The sequence below is a fragment of the Chiloscyllium punctatum genome, chromosome 13, assembly GCF_047496795.1.
Source record: "Chiloscyllium punctatum isolate Juve2018m chromosome 13, sChiPun1.3, whole genome shotgun sequence".
Taxonomy (NCBI): Eukaryota; Metazoa; Chordata; class Chondrichthyes; order Orectolobiformes; family Hemiscylliidae; genus Chiloscyllium; species Chiloscyllium punctatum.
The window spans coordinates 88408194-88430342 of NC_092751.1; the positions used below are offsets into that span (position 1 = coordinate 88408194).

The window sequence follows — 22149 nt, forward strand, 5'->3', positions numbered from 1 at the left end:
AATCTTTGGGATATTACTTGTGTTTTCCACAGTGAAGACTGATGTGAAGTAATTATTCAGTTCCTCAGCCATTTCCTTGTTCCCCACTACTATCTCTCCATGTCATTTTCCACTTTTGCCTTTCTTTTGCTCTTTATGTATCTAAAGAAACTCTTACTTGCTTCATTTATATTACTGGCTAGCTTACCCTCAAACTTAATCTTCTCCATTCTTTTTTCTTTCTTGGCTGTCCTCTGTTGGTCTTTGTAAGCTTCCCAATTCTCTGGTTTCCCATTGCCCTTCACCACATTATATGCTATCCTCAATTTCCCTCGTCAGCCATGGTTTCCTCATCCTCCCTGTCTCATGCTTCTTTTTCCTCGGGATGAGTCTCTGCTGTGTCTCCTGAATTACTCCCAGAAACTCCTGTCATTGCTATTCTACTGTCTTTTCTCTTAGTCTCCTCTTCCAGTCAATTCTACCCAGCTCCTCCCTCGTATCTCTACAGTTGCCTTTATTCAGCTGTAATACTATTACCTCTGATTCTATCTTCTCCCTCTCCAATTGCAGAGTAAATTCAATCCTATTACGACCATTGCCTCCTAAGGGTTACTTCACCTTAAATTCTCTCATCAAGTCTGCCTCACTGCACAACACTAAATCCAATATTGCCTGTTCCCTAGTGAGCTCCACCACAAGCTGCCCCAAAAAGCTATCTTGTAGACATTCCACAAATACTTGCCCTTGCAATCTACTACCAAAATGATTTTCCCAGTCCACCTGCATATTGAAATCCCCCATGATCACTGAAACTTTGCCTTTCCTACACACCTTTTGTATCACCTGGTGTATCTTGCGCCCCAGCTCCTGACTACTATTTGGAGGCCTGTACATAACTCCAACTATAGTTTGTTTCTACTTTTGTGGTTCCTCAATTCTACCCACACAGACACTACACCTATTCCTTTCTTACTGTTGAATTAATTTCATTTCTTACCAGTAGAGCAACCCTACCCCTTCTGCCTACCTGCCTATCTTTTTGACAGGATATACATCCTTGAATATTCAACTCCCAACCTTGATCCCCTTGCAGCCAAGTCACCATGACGCCCACCAGGTCAAATCTGCCATTTTTGATCTGCACCACAAGCTCATTTACTGAAGTATTTGCATAGCTTTGAACTTGAGATGCCATAAGAAATCTTGAAACATCTGCAAAACATTCTATATTGGTTGGAATTATACTCAGTATGAAAGAAAATGGTTGTGGTACGTCAATCATTTGAGCCCCAATTTCTTTATTGAAGGTACTGTCCTAGTTGTGTCCATAACTATCTGATTATCTCTTCTTGATACTTAATAGCATTACTGCCCCGGAGACATCACCACTGAGTTATCATTGACCAAAAATTTAAATTAGATCAGCCATTTAAAGGCTGTGCCTCCTCCTGTAGGTCAAAGGCTAGAACTTCTGTGGCAAGTAGCTCACTTCCTAATGACCTAACATTCCCTAAAGGGCCTGATAATCTAAATCCCTGGGTGCTAAAGGAGAAAGCCATCGGAGTAGTGGATGCACTGGCTGTCTTCATCCAAAATTCTGTAGACTCTGGAATAGTTCCAGCAGTTTACTGGGTGGCAAATGTAAAACCCCTCTGTTAAAAAGGGAAGGAGGGGGAAAATAGAAAGATACAGACCAGTTAACTGAACACCAGTACTAGGGAAAAGGTTGCCGCCTACTACAAAGGATGTGACAACAGAATACTTAAAAATTCAACAGTATTACATAAAGTCAATGTGGATTTGTGAAAGGAAATCATGTTTGGCAAACCTCCTGGAGTTTTTTGAACGGTAACTTGTAGAATAGATGAGGGAGAAATAGTATATCAGATGTATCTGATTTTGAGAAAACTTTTGATAAAGTCTTGAATAAGAAAATATTGTTTAAAATCAAAGCTCATGGGATTGGTGGTAACATACAAGCATGGGTTTGAGAATTGGTTAGCACACAGGAAATAGAGCGTTGGAATATCAGGTAATTTTGACTGGAAGGTAATGACAAATGTGGCACTTTGGTTTTAAATCTTGTTTTATACTGCTTCCATAATGTGTAGTGATCGTAATGAGGTCAGCCAGGTGGCTGTCATAGAATATGACTTTTCTTAATTGGGGCTATTAATTTGATCCAATCATAGAGTGCTGGCTGAGAGATAAGAACAGGAGTGTGGGATTTGAGGTTTGGCCTCATTTCCCTGAAAACCAGGGTTTGGGGCTTGGCTTTGCCATTCCTCTCCCTTGTAAAATTGCTGTTTCTCGGTATACAGCTGTAAATGTTAATTGTTTTGTAAACTTTGAATTGTTTACTAAATTATAAAGAAAAGAACAGGAGTGTCAGATATCTTGTTGAGTCTGAGAGAGCTGGAACGATGTCAATGACTCTCCACATGTAATAAAGGCTGACTTTGTGACAGAACATCAGTCTCTGTGAAGTTATAGAGCCTTACAGCATGGAAACAGTCCAGCCAGTCCATGCAAACCATAATCCCAAACTAAATCAGTTCCACCTACCTGCATTTGGCCCATATCCTTCCAAATCCTTCCTATTTGTGAACTTATGCAAATGTATTTTAAATATTATAATGGTATCTGCATCCATAACTTTCTTAGGTAGTTCATTCCACACTGTATAAAAGGGTTTTTAAATCTTTCTCCTCTCACTTTAAAAATGTGCCCCTAGTTTTGAACTTCTCTCCACTCTAGCAAAAACATCTTTGTCATTCACCTTGTCCAAGGCCCTCATGATTTTATAAAGCTCAATAAAGTCCCCCCTCAATTTCTTATGCTGCAGTTATTTTGAATGTTTTTGTAATATTAAAGGTGCTATATGTTTACAGAACATTGTTACACTTAGAAATCAATAAAATTAATCAAGTTGGAAGTGACATTTTACCAAACCGATCATTTGAAAATGCTTTGCTAGTTTAGAACTACACAAATCTACTATTAAATTCTTTGCCCTCAATTATTTTGTTGTCCAAGAACATCTTTCTCAATATATCTATTCCATAAACTTAGTAGCTACAGCAGTATTTTTACTTCGCTCAATATTTGCAACATGCTTTTTATAAATTAATTCATTCACGGGATGTGGGCATGCTGGCTGGACCAGCAGTTATGGCCCATTCCTAGTTACCCTTGAGAATGTGGTAGTGAGCTGCCTCCTTTAACTGTTGCAGTCCATTGTAGGGAGACCCACAATGCCATGAGGGAGAGATTTCTAGGATTTGATCCAGTGACACGGAAGGAACGGCAACATATTTCTAAGTCAGGATGGTGAATGGCATGGAGGGGAACTTGCAGTACAGGAACTTGTGGTGTTCACAAATATCGGCTGCCCTTGATGGTAGATTTGGAATGCGCTGCCTGGGAAAGTGGTGGAGGCAAATTCCATAGGAGGTGAAAGTGATGAACTTTAAAGGGCTATGGAAATAGAGCTGGAGAATGGGACTGGCTGGGCAGCTCTTTTGGGAGCTGGTACAGATACAATGGATCAAACGGCTACTGTCAAATTCTACAATTCTATGGAAGGTACTGTCCAAAGAGGTCAGTAAATTTCTGCAGTGCATCTTGAAGGTAGTGCACACTGCAGCTACTGGGTGTTGGTGGTGGAGGGAGTGGATGCTTTTGAATGCCAATCAAGTGGACTACTTTGACCTGAATGAAGCTTCTTGAATGTTGTTGAAGATGCCCACAGCCAGACAAGACAGGATGTGGCTCACTTGCTGCAGGATTCATAGCTTCTGACCTGCTCCCATAGCCACAGTAACTATATGATTGGTCTAGTTCAGATTTGCATCTGGTATCCCTAGGACACTGGTACTAGTGGATTTAATCCTGGTTTTACCAAGGGGCGATGATGAGATTCTCACATGTTGGAGATAGCCTGACATTTGTGTGGCAAGAATGTTACCTTTCACTCATCAGCCCAAACAGAGATATGGTCCTGGTCTTTCTGTATTTTGACATGGGTTGCTTCAGTCATTGAGGAGTCATGAATGTGCAATGTTCAGCACCAATCAGTGACTATCGCCACTTTTAATCTTATGATGGAAGAAAGGTCATTGATGAAGCAGTTGAAGATAGTTGGGCCTACTCTGAGAAACTCCTGCAGAGATGTCCTGGAGCTGAGATGACTGACATCCAACGACCAAAAACATCTTCTTATGTGTCAGGTATGACTCCAACCAATGGAGGGTTGGCCTCCTGATACCCATTGTTATGAACCAGAGCCAACCCTCTTCAAATATATCAAGGAGATAGTCTCAACCCTAGCGTTTATCTTATTTAAAGATAGAGTAAGGTGCTGTGCTCCAGAAGTAATTTTATTGGTTACACTCCTCAGCTTTAATCTAAACACACTTTATTCTTACTCTACAATTAAAATACAAACAAAAGAAAGAAGAATTGCATAACTTTAACTCTTTACGAAAGCTTAACAGAATATTTAACAGCAACTGTTCCAATATAGTAACATCCCATAACCACACCTTTGCAAATTCAGTAAAATAGATTGTCTCACGTCGATTCTGGCACAGAGAGAGAATCAAAGCTTTTAGATGACGCAGGGAGAGAGAGAGAGAGAGAGAGAGAGAGACAGCTTCCACAGCCAACTCCCAAACCCCAACGATCACTGAAAGCTAAACCAAAATCCTGGTTATTTGGGAGTCTGATTCCACCCATTCATACTACTTCTATTGTTCCAACTTTAAAAAAGAAAAGGCCTCATAAGCTGTTTTGTTTTTGGCTTGGAACAGATGACTCGATACTTCTGCCTCAATCTCTCTTTATTAAGAAAATGGACAGAATGTACCTCTTAATGTCATAGTATCATCACACCATTGATTCCAGTTTTACTACTTGGAGATAGTGAGAACTGCAGGTGCTGGAGAGTCAGAGTGGATAAAGAGTGGAGTTGGAAAAAGCACAGCAGGTGAAGCAGCATCAGAGGAGAAGGGAGTCGACGTTCTAGGTTGGAACTTGTCAGGGAATCTGAAACGTCAATTCCCCTTCACCTCTGATGTTGCTTGATTGGTGTGCTTTTTCCAGGTTCACTCTTTATGCACTCCAGTTTTGCTATGTATTCTTAATGCCATACCAGGTCAAATGCATTTTGACATCAAGGGCAGTCACTCTCACCTCCCCTCTCACTATAATCTATAAACGTGATAAGCAAATAATAAGTGAAAAGACATAGAGTCATAGAAACATACAGCATGTAAACAGACCCTTCAGTCCAACTCGTTCATGCTGACCAGATATCCTATATAAATCTAATCCTATTTGCCAGCATTTGGCCCACATCCTTCTCAACCCTTCCTATTCATATACCCATCCAGATGCCTTTTAAATATTGTCATCGTACTAGCCTCCACCCCATTCTCTGGCAGCTCATTCCATACACACACTACCCATTGTGTGAAAAAGTTGCCCATTAGGTCCCTTTTATATCTTTCCTCACTCACCTTAAACCCATGCCCTCTATTTCCGGACTCCTCCACTCTGGGAAAAGTTCTTGCCTGTTTACCCTATCCATGCCCCTCATGATTTTGTCAAGTTCTTGAAGGTCACCCCTCAGCCTCTAATGCTCCAAGGAAAATAACCTCAGCCTATTCAGCCTCCCACTATAGCTCAAACCCTTCAACCCTGGCAACATCCTCACAAATTCTTTTTTGAACCCTTTCAAGTTTCACAACATCCTTCCTGTAGGAGAGAGCCCAGAATTGCATGCAATACTCCAAAAATGGCTGAACCAATGTCCTGTACAGCCGCAACATGACCTCCCAACTCCTATACCTAATACACTGACCAATAAAAGCAAGTACAAAAAACACCTTCTTCACTATCCTATCTACCTGTGGCTCCACTTTCAAGGCACTATGAACCTGAACTCCAAAGTCTTTTTGTTCAGCACCACTCCCCAGGACCTGGCCATTAAGTGTATTTGTCCTGCCCTGACTTACCTTCCCAAAATGCACCAGCTCACATTTTTCTAAATTAACTCCATCTGCCACTCCTCAGCCCATTGGACTATCTGATCAAGATCCCATTGTACTCTGAGGTAACTTTCTTCACTGTCCACTATACCTCCGATGTTGGTGTCATCTGCACACTTACTAACTATACCTCCTATGTTCACACACAAATCATTTATATAAATTACAAAAAGCAGTGGGTCCTTATGGCACACCATTGGTCACAGGCCAAGCCTCCTGTCTGAAAAGCAACCCTTTACCACCACCCTCTATCTTCTACCTTCGAACCAGTGCTGCGTACATATAATTTGAATGACTCTGTATTGTATTACACAAAATGCTTTTGAACTTTCTTTTACAAGTATGAACACTTACTTAGTTCAGAAACATAAACTGGAACAGTTAGTTAGCTAGTTCAGGAAAATAAACTGACATATAGGAGATCATTTGCTTCAGGTAAGACATTCCTTTCTGATGAGGCTTTTAAAATAAGATTTCATTTTGTAGGGGTACTGAAATCTTACTCTATCCTACAAAAAACAGCATGAATTTCTTATCCAGATCATCTAAAAATGTTTTGGCAGAATAATTATAGAGTCATAGATCTTACAGTACGGAGGCAGGCCCTTTGATCCAAACTAGACCATGCCAGCCAACATGTCCATCCATGCTAACCCCATTTGCCTGCACTTGGCCCATATCCTTCTCATTGTTGCCTATCCATGTATTTGTCCAAATGCCTTTTAAATGTTGCTAATGTACCACCCCAACCACTTCCACTGGCAATTCATTCTAGAGAACCTTACCCTGCGCTCCAAGATCCCTCTATTCCTCTACACCCCTTAGACCCCACCATTCACCATAAAGCTTCTACCTTGATTTGACTTCCCAAAATGCAAGACTTCACATTTATCTATATTAAACTCCATTTGCCATTTCTCGGCCCCCTTCCCCAGTTATGCAGCAACAGAGTTCCCTGGATAACCAGAGACTGTACATGACAAAAAGTTGCTGATAGTGATCAATTCCTACAAAATTATTTAAAATAATATCATTTAAAACTTGAATTATTAGATGACAATGAGTCATATAGTTTTGATTAGTTGAAATGGTATGAATGAGAATTCAACAAGAAGGATCAAACATTTATTATTACTCAATTACATGAAGTCTGAGGCTATTTAGCCTCACTTTGCTCGGACAATTAGAAATTAATTGACCCTTATCGCCCTGAATTCAGTCGTTCAAATGTTTACCTACTCTGCCTTAAAGTATGCTATGGTGTCTACCTCATTGGTTTGCTATGGAAAAGCATTCCATACTACAGCAATTCTAGATAAAACTATTTCTCCTAATCTCTCTTGGTGAACCTTTCAAATTGACAATTTTTTATTACTGACCCAAGCCAATCTCGCTCATGATTTTGAAACTCGAATCAAATATTTTTGTTTTATATTCTCTGTTCTAATCCAAGTTTACTTAAAGTAAATAATGATGGGCTAAAAAGTAAAACACAGTCTTTCACTTTCTGAAACAGCAAATCTTTGCAAGATCAACAGCTACAGTGAATATTTAGATGTGGAGGTTATTCTGAGAATGCAGGCTACACTGCTCTAGACTGTGTGAAAACAGTAAGTGTGTCCCTGCAGACTTCTGAGCCTCTGGCTGTCCATCAGTCACTATCCACCACAGATGAAGTAAGCATATTCTAATTTAAGACCGTCCAGACTGAGCCAGCAGCAGGAGGGGGCTTGAATTTGAAATGGATATATGAATATGAACATGTAGGTTTCTCAGTACTTCTAAACACAATTGGATAATAAGCATCTCTATGGAAGTCATTACATTTACTGCAGGTACAGCAAAGAAAACATTAAAATGCGTGGGGGTTTAATTTTAACAAACAAAATGACAGGAAAACCACAATTTCATCCTGTCCAGAATTTCCAGTTATGCAGCAACAGAATTCTCTGGTTAACCAGAGACTGTACTTGACAAAGCTGATGTAACTTGGAAAAGAAAATTGCTGAGTGATCAATTCCTACAAAATCGTTTAAAATAATATTATTTTAAACTTAAATTATCAGTCAGTCATATAGTTTTGATTAGTTGAAATTCTACAAATGAGAATTACTTTGCTTCAGCAAGAAGGATCTAACATTCAAACACTCATTATTATTTAAAGTTTAAACCACCAAGCACCGAAATTCATGATGTCTGAGGCAACTTAGCCTCACTTTGGTATGACAATTAGAACTTAATTGACCCTCATTGCCCTGAATTCAGTTTTCAAATGTTTACCTACTCCAACTTAAAGTCTGCTATGTTGTCTACCTCATTGGTTTGCTATGGAAAAACATTTCATACTATAGCAATTCTAGATAAAACTATTTCTGCTAATCTCTCTTGGTGAACCTTTCAAACTGACAATATTTTATTACTGACCCAAGCCAAGGAAGGATTCTTTTCCCATTCTCTCTCTCACGATTTAAAAACTCTAATCAAACATTTGTGTTTTATATTCCCTGCTCTAATCCAAGTTGGTGGCTCCTGAATCCAAGATGGCGGCGCGGCAGCCACTCACAGTGGCCTCTCCGAACTGAGACCTACTAAGTTGCAGGGAAAACAGGAAACCTGGAGTTTGCAGACACTGTTAGAGTCTGCAAACACTGCTACAGTACAGGAACCGGCTGAAAATGTACCTGGATGGATAGCTGCAACAGGAGCTACGTGATCTCAGCTTGCTTCAGAGACCAGACCTCCAGTCCTCGGCCTCGCCTAAAGCTGGTGGCCGGGTCTTGAGACTTCAGAAGCAGTGTGTGAGGAGGAAGAAGTGTGATACGCTTGGAGGAGTTCTCGGCTTGATGCAGAGACCAGGCCTGATGCCAGTGTTGGGTCATCGGAAGCAATGTACGAGGACCGGAAGTGTGTTAAACATGCAGGAGTTCATGCTAGACTTAAAACAAACCTTAACTGGCCAGCTCTCCCATTCATTCTGCTCTCCAATGTCTGCTCCCTGGACTGGACTGCATCTGTCTGTGGCAGGTATCTCAGCGTGAGTTCAGAGACTGCTGCGTCCTTGTTTGCACAGAAACATGGCTCAGCGACAGAATTGCAGAACTCGCCATCCAACTAGACAGAAATGCAGCTCTGTGTGGTAAGGCTCGGGGTGGAGATCTGTGTGTCTACATCAACATGAAATGGTGCAAAGACAGCATGCTAGCCTTCAGTTACTGCTCGTTACTGGTGGAGTTTGTGGCTGTTAGATGCAGACCATTATATTAGCCACGGGAATTCACTGCCGTCCTGATAGTTGGGATATATTTTTCTCCCAGTGCTAATGCTAAGGAAGCACTTTGTGAACTGTATAGGCTATTAGTGGATTGCAACACGCACATCCTGACGGACTGTTTATTGTTGCTGGTGATTTAAACCATGCGAATCTCAAGACCATGCTCCCTAAATTCCATCAGCATGTGGACTTTGCGACGATAGGGGAGAACACGCTGGATCTGGTTTACACAAACATCTCCAACACATCCAGGACAAAGCCCCTGCCCCACCTCTGCTCCTCAGACCACATCCCCGTTTTGCTAATCCCAGCATACAGACCGCTTGTCAGACGCGTCAAACCAGTTCTGAAGCAGGTTCTGGCCGGCAGGAACCATTTCTGCTTTTCAATACTGTTTTGAGCATACTGACTGATGCATGTTCAGGGACATGACAACCGATGGCGATTCCATTAAATTAAAGGGGTAGACAGCGTCGGTGATTTACTACATTAACAAGTGTATTGACAATGTCACTGTGTCCAAGACCATCACTTCTCGCCCCAACGTGGATGACCACAAAGGTGTTTGCGTTGCTGAGGTCAGGTGATTCTGCCTTCAAAACAGATGACAAGGCAGCCCTAACAAGGGCCAACCTGACCCGGGCCATCATAGAGTGAAAATGTGCACACACACAGAGATTATACAGCCACTTTCAGAACAGCAGTGAAAAATGGAACATGTGGAAGGGCATCCAGTCTATCACCAACCGCAAAACAGCATCGCCTGCTTGTGCTAATGATGCCTCCCTCCTGGATGAGTTGAACATGCATGATTTGAGGCATGAAATTATGTGGCAGTGAGGAAGCCCACTCCCCCTCCCCATGCCACCTCCCCCAATGACCCAGGTATGCCATCTTACCATGGCCAACCCACAGAAGGCTGCTGGACCAGATAACATCCCTGGCAGCATGCTCAGAGGATGCTCTGACATACTGGCGGATGTTCTCATGGACATCTTCAACATCTCCCTGAACTGTGCCATAGTTCCAGGTTACTACCATTGTCCCCATGCCGAAGAAGTCTTCAGCGCGTTGTCTCAATGACTACTTTCCTGTTGTACTGACACCCATCATCATGAAGTGCTTCGAGAGGCTAGTGATGAGGCATATGAAGACCCTGCTGCAACCCTCACTGGACAACCTACAGTTCGCGCATCGAATAACTCGCTCATCAGATGATGCCACTTCCACCAACCTCCATCTGGCCCTCTCCCACCCAGAGAATCACAGGATACCTACAGTGTGGAAACAGGCTTTTTGGCCCAACAAGTCCACACTGACCCTCCAATGAGTAACCCACCCAGACCCATTCCGCTTCCCTATTATCCTACATTTATCATTGACCAAAGCACCTAATCTACATATCCCTGAACACTATGGGCAATTTAGCATGGCCAATTCACCTAACCTGCATATCTTTGGATTCTGGAAGGAAACCAGAGCACCCAGAGATAACTCAAGCAGATTCAGGGAGAATGTGCAAACTCCACACAGACAGTCCTGGCACTGTGAGTCAGCAGTGCGAACTACTGAGCCACTGTGCCACCCACAGAAGAAGGACACCTACGTCAGACTACTGTTTATAGACTTCAGTCCTGCATTTAACACTATCGTTCCTCGGTCCATGATTAGAAAGCTGAGTTTGGTGGGCCTAAATATCTCCCTTTGTAACTGGATCCTGGAATTCCTGACTGGGAGATCTCAGTCAGTCTGAATTGGGAACAGCATCTCCGACACCATCACACTGAGGACGGGGGCCCCCCAGGGCTGTGTGCTCAGTCCACTGCTGTTCACCCTGCTGACACATGACTGTGTGGCAATACACAACTCGAATCACATCATCAAGTTCACTGATGGGATGACTGTAGTGGGTCTCATCAGCACAAACAACGAATCAGCATACAGAGAGGAGGTGCAGTGGCTAACAGACTGGTGCAGAGTCAACAACTGTCTCTGAACATGGACAAGATGAAAGAAATCATTGTTGACTTCAGGTGGACATGCAGCGACCACTCTCCGCCGAACATTGACTGCTCCTCTGTGAAGAGCACCAAATTTCTTGGTGTACACTTGGCAGAGAATCTCACCTGGGCCGTCAACACCAGCTCCATAAACAAGAAAGCCCAGTGGCGTCTCGATATTCAGTGTAGACTGAGGAAAGCTCACCTCCCACCCCGATCCTCATCACATTCTACAGAGGGTTCATTGAGTGTACCCTGAGCTGCTGCATCACTGCCTGGTTCGGGGATTACACTGTCTTGGATTGTAAGACCCTACAACGGATAGTGAGGACAGCTGAGAGGATCATCGGGGTCTCTCTCCCCTCCACTACAGACATTTACGTCACACGCTGAATCTGAAAGGATAAGAGCATTGTGGAAGATCCCACACACCCCTCACTCAAACTCTTCTCCCTCTTGCCATCTGGCTGAAGATACCGGAGCATTCAGTCTCTCGCGGCCAGACTGTGCAACAGTTTCTTCCCCCAAACCATCAGGCTCCTAAACACTGTATGATTGGAATCTTTCCCATCTGAAATTCTTTGCACAACTTCGAATTGCTGCTAGAAAAATGTCGATTATTTATCATTCTTCTATCACACTGTAATTTGCATTTCTTATGCACTTTATGCCATGTACGAGTGTGTAATTTGTGCTGTCTGTGTAGAACTCTCAGTCCTGGAGAAACATTGTCTCGATTTTACTCTATCAGTAGTATATGGTAGAAATGACTAATAAAGAGGTACGCTAATGTGAAAATTGCAGTTTGATAAAGCATCTTCTAACATTTCTTAGCCTTGCTAACATCTTGGTGAAAAAATGGGCTGAATTTTCCCAACCCTGAATGACATGCATGATAGCAAGTCAGTTGGAAAAATGGCAAATTTGGGAAAATGAGATTCGCAATATCAAGAAAAAAACTCACTAGGGATCGCAGAGAGAAAACCCTTCATGAAACACTCTGAAATTGCTACTTCGCTGACTTTTGGTAAAATTCAGACTTTCGCTACACAATCTCTCCAGTTTTAATGCTTTTTTTTCTGAACGTCAGGAACAGAAATATCATATATTAACTAATTTCTCATTCTTCTTTATTTGTTTACCATCCGTCTTAGCATTCCTTTGCAGACCAAGATTTTAGGAGGGTTGTATTCTTTGGTTGTAGGCCCACTGATGACCAGTCAGGCTGTGGAAAATCATGGAGCTAAAGGCTGATAAATCCCGTGAACCTGATGAGTTGCATCCTACAAGTTTAAACAAAGTAGCCACAAAGACAGTAGATTGCTTGGTAGTAACTTTCCAAGAATCCTTAGATTCTGGAAAGTTCTAGAGATTTGGAAAATTGTCAATGTAACCTTATTCAGAGGAAGGGAAACAGAAAAGAGGTAGGTTTGGGCCAATTAGTTCAACATCTGTCATTGAGAAAGGATTACAAAGGATGCAATAACAACATTTAGAAACTCAATATAACCAAGCAGAGTAGCATGGCTTCATGAAAGGGAAATCATGTCCGACAATTTTATTATAGCTCCTTGAGGAGTTAACAACCTAACAAGAATAGATAATTGAATATAAAAGGCAGATATAAATGTACTTGGATTACCAAAAGGGGCTTTTTAAAGGTAAAACTACTTAACAAGATAAACACCCACTCTGTTGGGAGTAGAATAGGATGGAGAATTGGCTGACTAACAGAAGACAGAGTTGGGACAAAACGGACATTTTCAGAATGACAATCTCAAAATTAAATTTCTCACCCTTGGAATGATGTTTATGAATTTCTTCTGCAAATATAATGCTATACTTATTCATTTATACTAGAACTACAGCTCTGCCCTTTTCTTTCAAATTTCTCCATCTGTCACAATGGTGATTGGAATCCATGTTTCTGGAACATTACCAGTCTAGTGACAATGCCCCTACACCTCTACCACTACTATCTCAGGCATCCTTTGATTTTGCTGGTCATCTGAGAATTGAACATATCCCACATCAATAAGCTGCACTGTTTACGGAGGCCATATGAACCTTAGGTATGGGTCCATCACTCCACTCTATTCTCATCCACTCAAATATTATTAAAGACATGCACAAAACCGCCTGCAGGGAACTTGATGGTTTTTTGTTTGAAAATTTGCATAGGCTTTAATATTGTTCCATTGACCAAGCATACTGGTACCACCGTGAATCTTGCCCTCTCACATTTTGATTGAAACTGCTTTCAAACCTTTCAATTGCACAGTTTGGCTGCTGTATATATCAAAATTCATTGTTGGTACCTTGTCCATGTTGTCAAAGTGTTTTAATGGGTAATTTTGCTGATGATGAACTGATAATTTTGACACCAATGTCTCTTGGTTGCCTATGTGCAAACTCAGTCTTCTATCGCATAAAACAGCGACAGCAACTATTGGTCTAAAATAGTTATCAGATCCAGCATTTGACTTGGCTGACTTAAATGTGTTTATGTGCACTGCATTTATGGTAGTGATGTGACAATTCTGATGATTATTAAGGACCAGTTCCATTACATGCTTCTTAAAATCAGGTCAATGGCCGATCCCTGTTTTGAAGATGCATAAACTCTTATACATCTTCTTCTAATCTCACACCAGATTTTCATGAATACTGAATTATCTCACTCCAGTAACTTTATTTGACAACTTAGCAAATATTACGGCACGTTACACACAAGCAGCCTTGTGCTTCGTACTCATTGCTGGAAGATTAATTTCAATTTTTCACTTGCTACACCATGCAGTGTCTTCTATTTGTGCATGTCTTAAATTTCCTTGCATTTTGTTCACAACCAAGTCTGTATCAACTGTTTGATATAACGCATTGATTTACAGTGTAAGGTAAGTAAAAGAAGCATTTCTGCGGTGAAAAGTTGAGGCAGAGTACTAATGAAAGTATAACATCTCTTGCCTGAAAAAAATGGGTTGGCTTATATGCCAAGTAAACACAGAAGCATGATTTTTAGCACTGAGAAAATGGGATCGTCTTATTCATCGTGATCTACAGTGGTAATCTATGCTGCAGTTAGAAAATTACACTTAATTTTATGCATTTAACACATTACTTACATTCCAACTTCATCTATCACAGGAGCAGTGCAGAGTAAGTAATTATCTTCCACAACAAGAGGCTTTTCCGCTAAAAGATGGAAATATTTATTAGTGCTGAAATTTTATGTTAAAGATGAAAAGACTTGCAGAGACTAATCTGAAATATTCACACTAATGTAGTGTGCTCTGATAATGTGTACAATTTAATTTGATTTGTATTAAAACATTTTACTATGTTACAAACACAATGTAAATACACATTTTATCAGAACAAAAATATTTAGGATGAGTGGATAAAGCAGTTTTCTCATTGCACAATTTTCTTCGATGCTCAATAAAGAATATAAGCCTATCTCTACTTGTTTACAAAGATATCATAGGGCTGGTGTCCAATTAGATGGAGACAACTGATGGTGGTTTAGCCTGAGGGTGACCGCACCCCAAGGCAGGGTAAAAGTTAAGGAGAGCACCTGGTAACCCCACCAGTATAGCAATTGAACCCACACTGTTATCAAAATTTTCTGCAGAGCAAATCAGCCATCCAAGCTCATCAATCCCCTGTATTGCACTTTCCCAGCTCACAGTGGACCAAGATGAAAGAGCCCAGCATTGGTAAAAAGGCCACACCACTTGATCTGAAATTTGCAGACACCAGCTCAGACACTGACACTCCATGGTTCTTTAGTGATGAGAATAGAGTTGGGATCAGCATGTGATGAGTCGACCATGAATGGGTTGCAGCCAGGCCAGGGAGACATGATGATTTGTTTGTCAGCTCTTCTTGGAGGGGGAGATTGCAAATGAATTCTACTGGGGAGACTCAGATGAAGATCTTGATAGAATGGCATTCAGGAATACACTGGTAAGAATGCACACCTGACACTAAAGAGAAACTAACCACATCCTCAACACTAACCTTTGCTGAGGCTGCTGTCATTGGCTGACCCCAGATGCTTTGCACCATCTGCCCATGCTCTGTTCTGTGACTCTGCCAATCAGTGGTCAGCATTTCATTCAGTCCCAATACTGCTAGGGCCTAAGGCATGCAATTGAATAGACAGCCTACAGTCACTTGACATTGCTGTTGAGAATAGATTATATGTCCATAAAATATAGGAGCAGAAGTAGGTCATTTAGCCCATTGAGTTTGCTCCAACATTCAATGAGATCATGACTGAGCTGATAGCCCTCAATTCTGCTTTCCTCTCTTTTCCCTACAACCCTTGATTCTCTAAGTGATTAGAACTCTATCTCAGCCTTGAACACATTAACAGCCCAGCCTCTGCAGCTCTTTCAGTAAAGAAATTAACTTAATTGAGTTTTTTGAAGAAGTAACAAAGAGGATTGATGAGGGCAGAGTGGTAGACAAGACCTATATGGACTTCAGTAAGGCATTCAAGAAGGTTCCTCATGGGAGGCTGCTAGCAAGGTTAAATCTCATGGTATACAGGGAGAACTAGCCATTTGGATATAGAACTGGCTCGAAGGTAGAAGACAGATTGTTGTGGTGCAGGGTTGCTTTTCAGATTGGAGGCATGTGACCAGTAGTGTGCCACAAGGATGGGTGCTGGGTCCATTGCTTTTCATCATTTTTATAAATGATTGGATATAAATATAGGAGGCATAGTTAGTAAGTTTGTAAATTACACCAAAATTGGAGGTATAATGGACAGCGAAGAAGGTACCATAGAGCACAACAGGATCTTGACCAGATGGGCCAATGGGCTGAGGGGTGGCAGGTGGAGTTTAATTTAGATAAATGCAAGATGCTGCATTTTGGAAAAGCAAACCAGAGCAGGACTTAAACACTTAATGGTAAGGTCTTGGGAAGTGTTGCTGAACAAAGAGACCTTCAAGTGCAGGTTCATAGTTCTTTGAAAGTAGAGTCGCAGGTATACAGGTTTGTGAAGAAGGTGATTGGTATGTTTTCCTTTATTGGTCAGAGCATTGAGTATAGGAATGGGGAGGTCACGTTGCAACTGTGCAGGATATTGGTTCGGCAACTTTTGACATATTGTGTGCAATTCTGGCCTCCTTCCTATCAGAAGGATGTTGTGAAACTTGAAAGGGCTTAGAAAAGATTTATAAGTATGTTGTCAAGGTTGGATGGTTTGAGCCACAGGGAGAGGCTGAATAGGCTTGGGCTGTTTTGCATGGAGCATCGGAGGCTGAGGGGTGACTTTATAGAGGTTTATAAAATTATGAGGGGCATGGATAGGATAAAAAGACCAGGTCTTTTCTTTGGGGTGGGGGAGTCCAGAACTAGAGGGCATAGGTTTAGGATGACAGGGGAAAGATATAAAAGGCATGTAAGGAGCAACGTTTGTGGTGCATGCATGGAATGAGCTGCCAGAGAAAGTGTGGAGCTGTTACAATTACAGCATTTAAAAGGTGCCTGGACGTGTATATGAATAGGAAGGGTTTAGAGGGAAATGGGCCAAGTGCTGGCAAATGATTAAGTTAGGATACCTGATGAGCATGCACAAGTTGGACCATAGAGTCTGTTTCCGTGCTGTACATCACAATGACTCTCTGACTCTAACTCCAGATTCACATGCCTTTGAGAGAAGAAATTCCCCCTCATCTCTGAGTTATGGATTAGCCAGTTCTTTCTATAGCTGCTTCTTGGGCATTTATTAATGAGTTGCTGAATGAGCATATGCCAGCTGTCACATAAAGTGATGTACATATCGTTATTAAACATTATTGTCTAGACTTAACAACACACACAACCTTGAGATTGAAACTAATGACTCATATCAGGATTCCTATGCAGGTCTCCGCACCCCATCTCCCCACCCTCCCATCACCCCAGGAGTGTTGAGAGAATTCCAGTGTTTCTCAATAGGTTGAAAAAGGAGCCATTGTCTGGAACTCCACAAAAGCACAGTACAGCGGCAGAAAGATGAGGTTTTCGAAACATTCAGATTCAACTCAATTACTCAGTTACTCAGCACTGCAGTGATTTCAGGAGGGAAAAAAATGTACTGATCTTATAAGGTCTGGCAAGTAAATGAACCAGTCACACCTTTCAAGAAGGTAATTAACTGAATTTGTCTTCAACACACAATTACCGCCCTTTAAACCTGAAGCAAAACTGACAATGTCGCAGTTTGGGCAACTACTATTTTGTGCAATAATTGAGTGGCAGCAGGTAGTGTGTTATAATGAGTAACACAGGAAAGAGGGCCCATGTAAAATAGATCAGCCAAATGAATAAAATGTATATTTGGTTAGTGTTGACAGTAGTGCACTCTTGTAGAAGGACTGAACTTCGTGGTGTGAGATGTTTGCAATACTGTATTGACATGTTCAGTGCAAAGCTCCAAAATCAGCAAACCAGTGCAGAACATGAAGGCACTTAACTTGACACTGGTGAATCCAAAGTTTCTGCAATATTTTCAATCAGCTGAGAAAGATTCTGCTGTAAGCCAATCCTGCTAACAAGACTGGCCCCGCAGTGCCTGCAGCTCAAACTAATCACCATGCCATTTCTGCTAACTGTGCCCATTTCTCTACTTTTAAGGAGATTGTTAAAATCAAGTTATTCTTAAGTCACAAGAATACTAATAGGTATCTTTTTAAAAGCTATTAAACCTCAAAAAATTCTTAATTTACACAGAAATTGACAAGTGTAGATCAATTAAGCTAATGAATGGTTCTCTTTTTTAAAGTCATTTTTATTTGTTTTAAGGAAGAGGTTATTCGTAGTGGTGCACTAGACGCAGATTAAAAAGCTTATAGTCTGTTAAAATACTTTTCAGCTCTAATAATGAAACTGGACTAATTCATCACTCTTTAGTACCTTATGGAATACTAATTAATACAAAGAGTTCCAGTCTACAAGATTGAACTGGTGAAGAATTTATTTTGGAAGTGGTGGAGCTTCAATGTACCAAATACTCATGTCTATCTAAGTTCCAGAAATTTTAGATTTGGATGGTGCTTTTGAAGGAGTCAAATTACTACAGTCAACTGTGTTGATAGCTATACACTACTACCATGGTCTGGTGGTGGAGGGAGTAAATATTTATGGTGTGGATGGAATTGTGAAATGAACAGAATACTGTGCTGAGCAATTTCAGAGAACATCCCCATATTTGATTTTGTGATGGAGGAAAGGCCATTGATGTGGTAACTGAAGATAGATGGACTGCAGACATGCTCTGAGGAATTCCTGAGACTGAGATGGCTGGCCTCCAACAACCACAACTATCTTTCTTTGTGATGCGTAATCCTCCAGTGGAAAGTTTGTTCCTCGAGTCCTATTGACTTCAATTTTACCAGGATTCCTTGATGGCACATTAGGTTAAATGTTGTCTTGATTTCCGGTACAGCCACTTTCAGCTCACCTAACCTTAAACTCAATTGTCTATAACTAAACATGAGTATGATTTGTGCCCTGATTGTCTAAAGCAGAAGCCTATGTTTTGATCTTTGGTGGGGAAAGATAAAATGCAACAAGCAAAGATTTACTATAAGGTACAAAACCGATTGAATGATGTAAGGACTGGATTTTAAACAATGTAGAAATAGGACAGCATGTGCAACTCCACTCTACCCCTATTCTATCCACAACAATTTTAGGTTCAATCATGAGAGGGCTTCCTTAATACCGACCAAGTTAGTGGAGAACGTAGAACAAGTAAAATTCTAAGTTCTGAGGACTAAAAATTAGGCGCAGCAAAAAATCATTACAAAAATAAATATAAGTGTTATTTTGCCCAAACTACCTAATACAAGAAAGAGCTTGCATTTATATCATGTGCCATCATATCCTTAGGGTATTCCAATGAAGTATTTAAGTACAGTATAGACATTATTATTATGCAAGAAAATGCAACTTTTAATTTGCACATATGAACATCCCACAGAGAGTAAATGAGCTGTCTGATTAGTTAATCTGCTTTGGGTGGTACAGACAGGAGATTAGTTAGGAAATTCTGGGATTTCTTAGCATAAACAACCATAATACCTTATATTTGTAGAGTGATTTTAATGTAAAATAATGTTCCAAAGGTGCTTACCAAAAGCAATATCAATAAAACCACTCTATCAGCATAGAACATAGAACATAGAACATAGAACATAGAACATAGAACAATACAGCACAGAACAGGCCCTTCGGCCCACGATGTTGTGCCGAACTTCTAACCTAGATTAAGCACCCATCCATGTACCTATCCAAATGCCGCTTAAGGGTCGCCAATGATTCTGACTCTACCACTCCCACGGGCAGCGCATTCCATGCCCCCACCACTCTCTGGGTAAAGAACCCACCCCTGACATCTCCCCTATACCTTCCACCCTTCACCTTAAATTTATGTCCCCTTGTAACACTCTGTTGTACCCGGGGAAAAAGTTTCTGACTGTCTACTCTATCTATTCCTCTGATCATCTTATAAACCTCTATCAAGTCACTCCTCATCCTTCGCCATTCCAACGAGAAAAGGCCGAGAACTCTCAACCTATCCTCATACGACCTACTCTCCATTCCAGGCAACATCCTGGTAAATCTTCTCTGCACCCTCTCCAAAGCTTCCACATCTTTCCTAAAGTGAGGCGACCAGAACTGCACACAGTACTCCAACTGTGGCCTAACCAAAGTCCTGTACAGCTGCAACATCACTTCACGACTCTTGAATTCAATCCCTCTGCTAATGAACGATAATACTCCATAGGCCTTCTTACAAACTCTATCCACCTGAGTGGCAACTTTCAAAGATATATGAACATAGACCCCAAGATCCCTCTGTTCCTCCACCTGACTAAGAACCCTACCATTAACCCTGTATTCCGCATTCTTATTTGTTCTTCCAAAATGGACAACCTCACACTTGGCAGGGTTGAACTCCATCTGCCACTCCTCAGCCCAGCTCTGCATCATATCTAAGTCCCTCTGCAGCCGACAACAGCCCTCCTCATTGTCCACAACTCCACCTATCTTCGTATCATCTGCAAATTTACTGACCCACCCTTCGACTCCCTCATCTAAGTCATTAATAAAAATTACAAACAGCAGAGGACCCAGAACTGATCCCTGCGGAACTCCACTTGTAACTGGGCTCCAGGCTGAATATTTACCATCTACCACCACTCTCTGCCTTCGACCGGTTAGCCAGTTTTCTATCCAATTGGCCAAATTTCCGTCTATCCCATGCCTCCTGACTTTCCGCATAAGCCTACCATGGGGAACCTTATCAAATGCCTTACTAAAATCCATGTACACTACATCCACTGCTCTACCCTCATCCACACGCTTGGTCACCTCCTCGAAGATTTCAATAAGACTTGTAAGGCAAGACCTACCCTTCACAAATCCGTGCTGGCTGTCCCTAATCAAGCAGTGTCTTTCCAGATACTCGTAAATCCTATCCCTCAGTACCCTTTCCATTACTTTGCCTACCACAGAAGTAAGACTAACTGGCCTGTAATTCCCGGGGTTATCCCTATTCCCTTTTTTGAACAGGGGCACAACATTCGCTACTCTCCAGTCCCCTGGTACCACCCCCGTTGCCAGTGAAGACGAGAAGATCATTGCCAACGGTACTGCAATTTCCTCTCTTGCTTCCCACATAATCCTCGGATATATCCCGTCAGGCCCGGGGGACTTGTCTATCCTCAAGTTGTTCAAAATGTCCAACACATCTTCCTTCCTAACAGGTATCTCTTCTAGCTTATCAGTCTGTTTCACACTCTCCTCTTCAACAATATGGTCCCTCTCGTTCGTAAATACTGAAGAGAAGTACTTGTTCAAGACCTCTCCTATCTCTTCCGACTCAATACACAGTCTCCCACTACTGTCCTTGATTGGACCTACCCTCGTTCTCGTCATTCTCAGGTTTCTCACATACACATAGAATGCCTTGGGGTTATCCTTGATCCTATCCGCCAAGGATTTTTCATGCCCTCTCTTAGCTCTCCTAATCCCTTTCTTCAGGTCCCTTCTGGCTATCCTGTATCCCTCCACTGCTCTGTCTGAACCCTGCTTCCTCAACCTTATGTAAGCCTCCTTCTTCTTCTTTACTAGACATTCAACCTCCCTCGTCAACCAAGGCTCCCTCACACGACCATTTCTTTCCTGCCTGATCGGTACATACATATCAAGGACACGTCGTATCTGCTCCTTGAAAAGGTTCCACATTTCCACCACATCCTTCCCTGACAGCCTATGCTCCCAACGTATGCTCCTCAAATCCTGTCTAACAGCATCGTAATTTCCCTTCCCCCAATTGTAAAATCTTCCTTGTTGTGCGCACCTATCTCTCTCCATAACCAAGGTAAGCATAGTAAGCCGAAAACCTAATCAAGGAAATAGTAAGGGACATCTTAAAAGACAAGAGAAACATATACTAGAGGTTTAGTAAGGGAATTCCAGTGTTTAGTACCAGGGCTGCTGAAAGCAATTAAAGTCATGGATGTGCAAGGAAGGAGAACTGGAAAGCACAGACTAGAAGCACAGGTTGATCGAACAGAGAGATAAAGAATGGCATCACTTTAAAGAGATTCAAAAACAAGGATGAGTATTTTAAATTGAATGGAAGCCATTGAAGTTAAGCAAGTACAGGTGAATGATTGGAGTGAGTTAAGATAATAGGCTGAGTTTTTAATGAGCACATATATAATGTCAGGTGGAAGATGGGAGGCAAGCTGGGACAGCATAGAATAGTTAAATTTAACAGTAATTAAGACATGAACAAGGGTTACAGCACAGATGAACAGAGGCAAAATTAAGGTCAAAT

General features: G+C 41.5%; 1 protein-coding gene across 1 annotated transcript in view; it reads right to left on the reverse strand.

Annotated features, from left to right (window-relative positions):
• Nucleotides 1–22149, reverse strand: part of antxr1d (ANTXR cell adhesion molecule 1d) — a 124689-nt gene that overhangs the window by 68235 nt on the left and 34305 nt on the right. The window contains exon 11 of the mRNA XM_072583156.1: nt 14426–14495. Within this exon, the coding sequence (XP_072439257.1) occupies nt 14426–14495 (70 nt within the window). The remainder of the gene's footprint in view (nt 1–14425; nt 14496–22149) is intronic.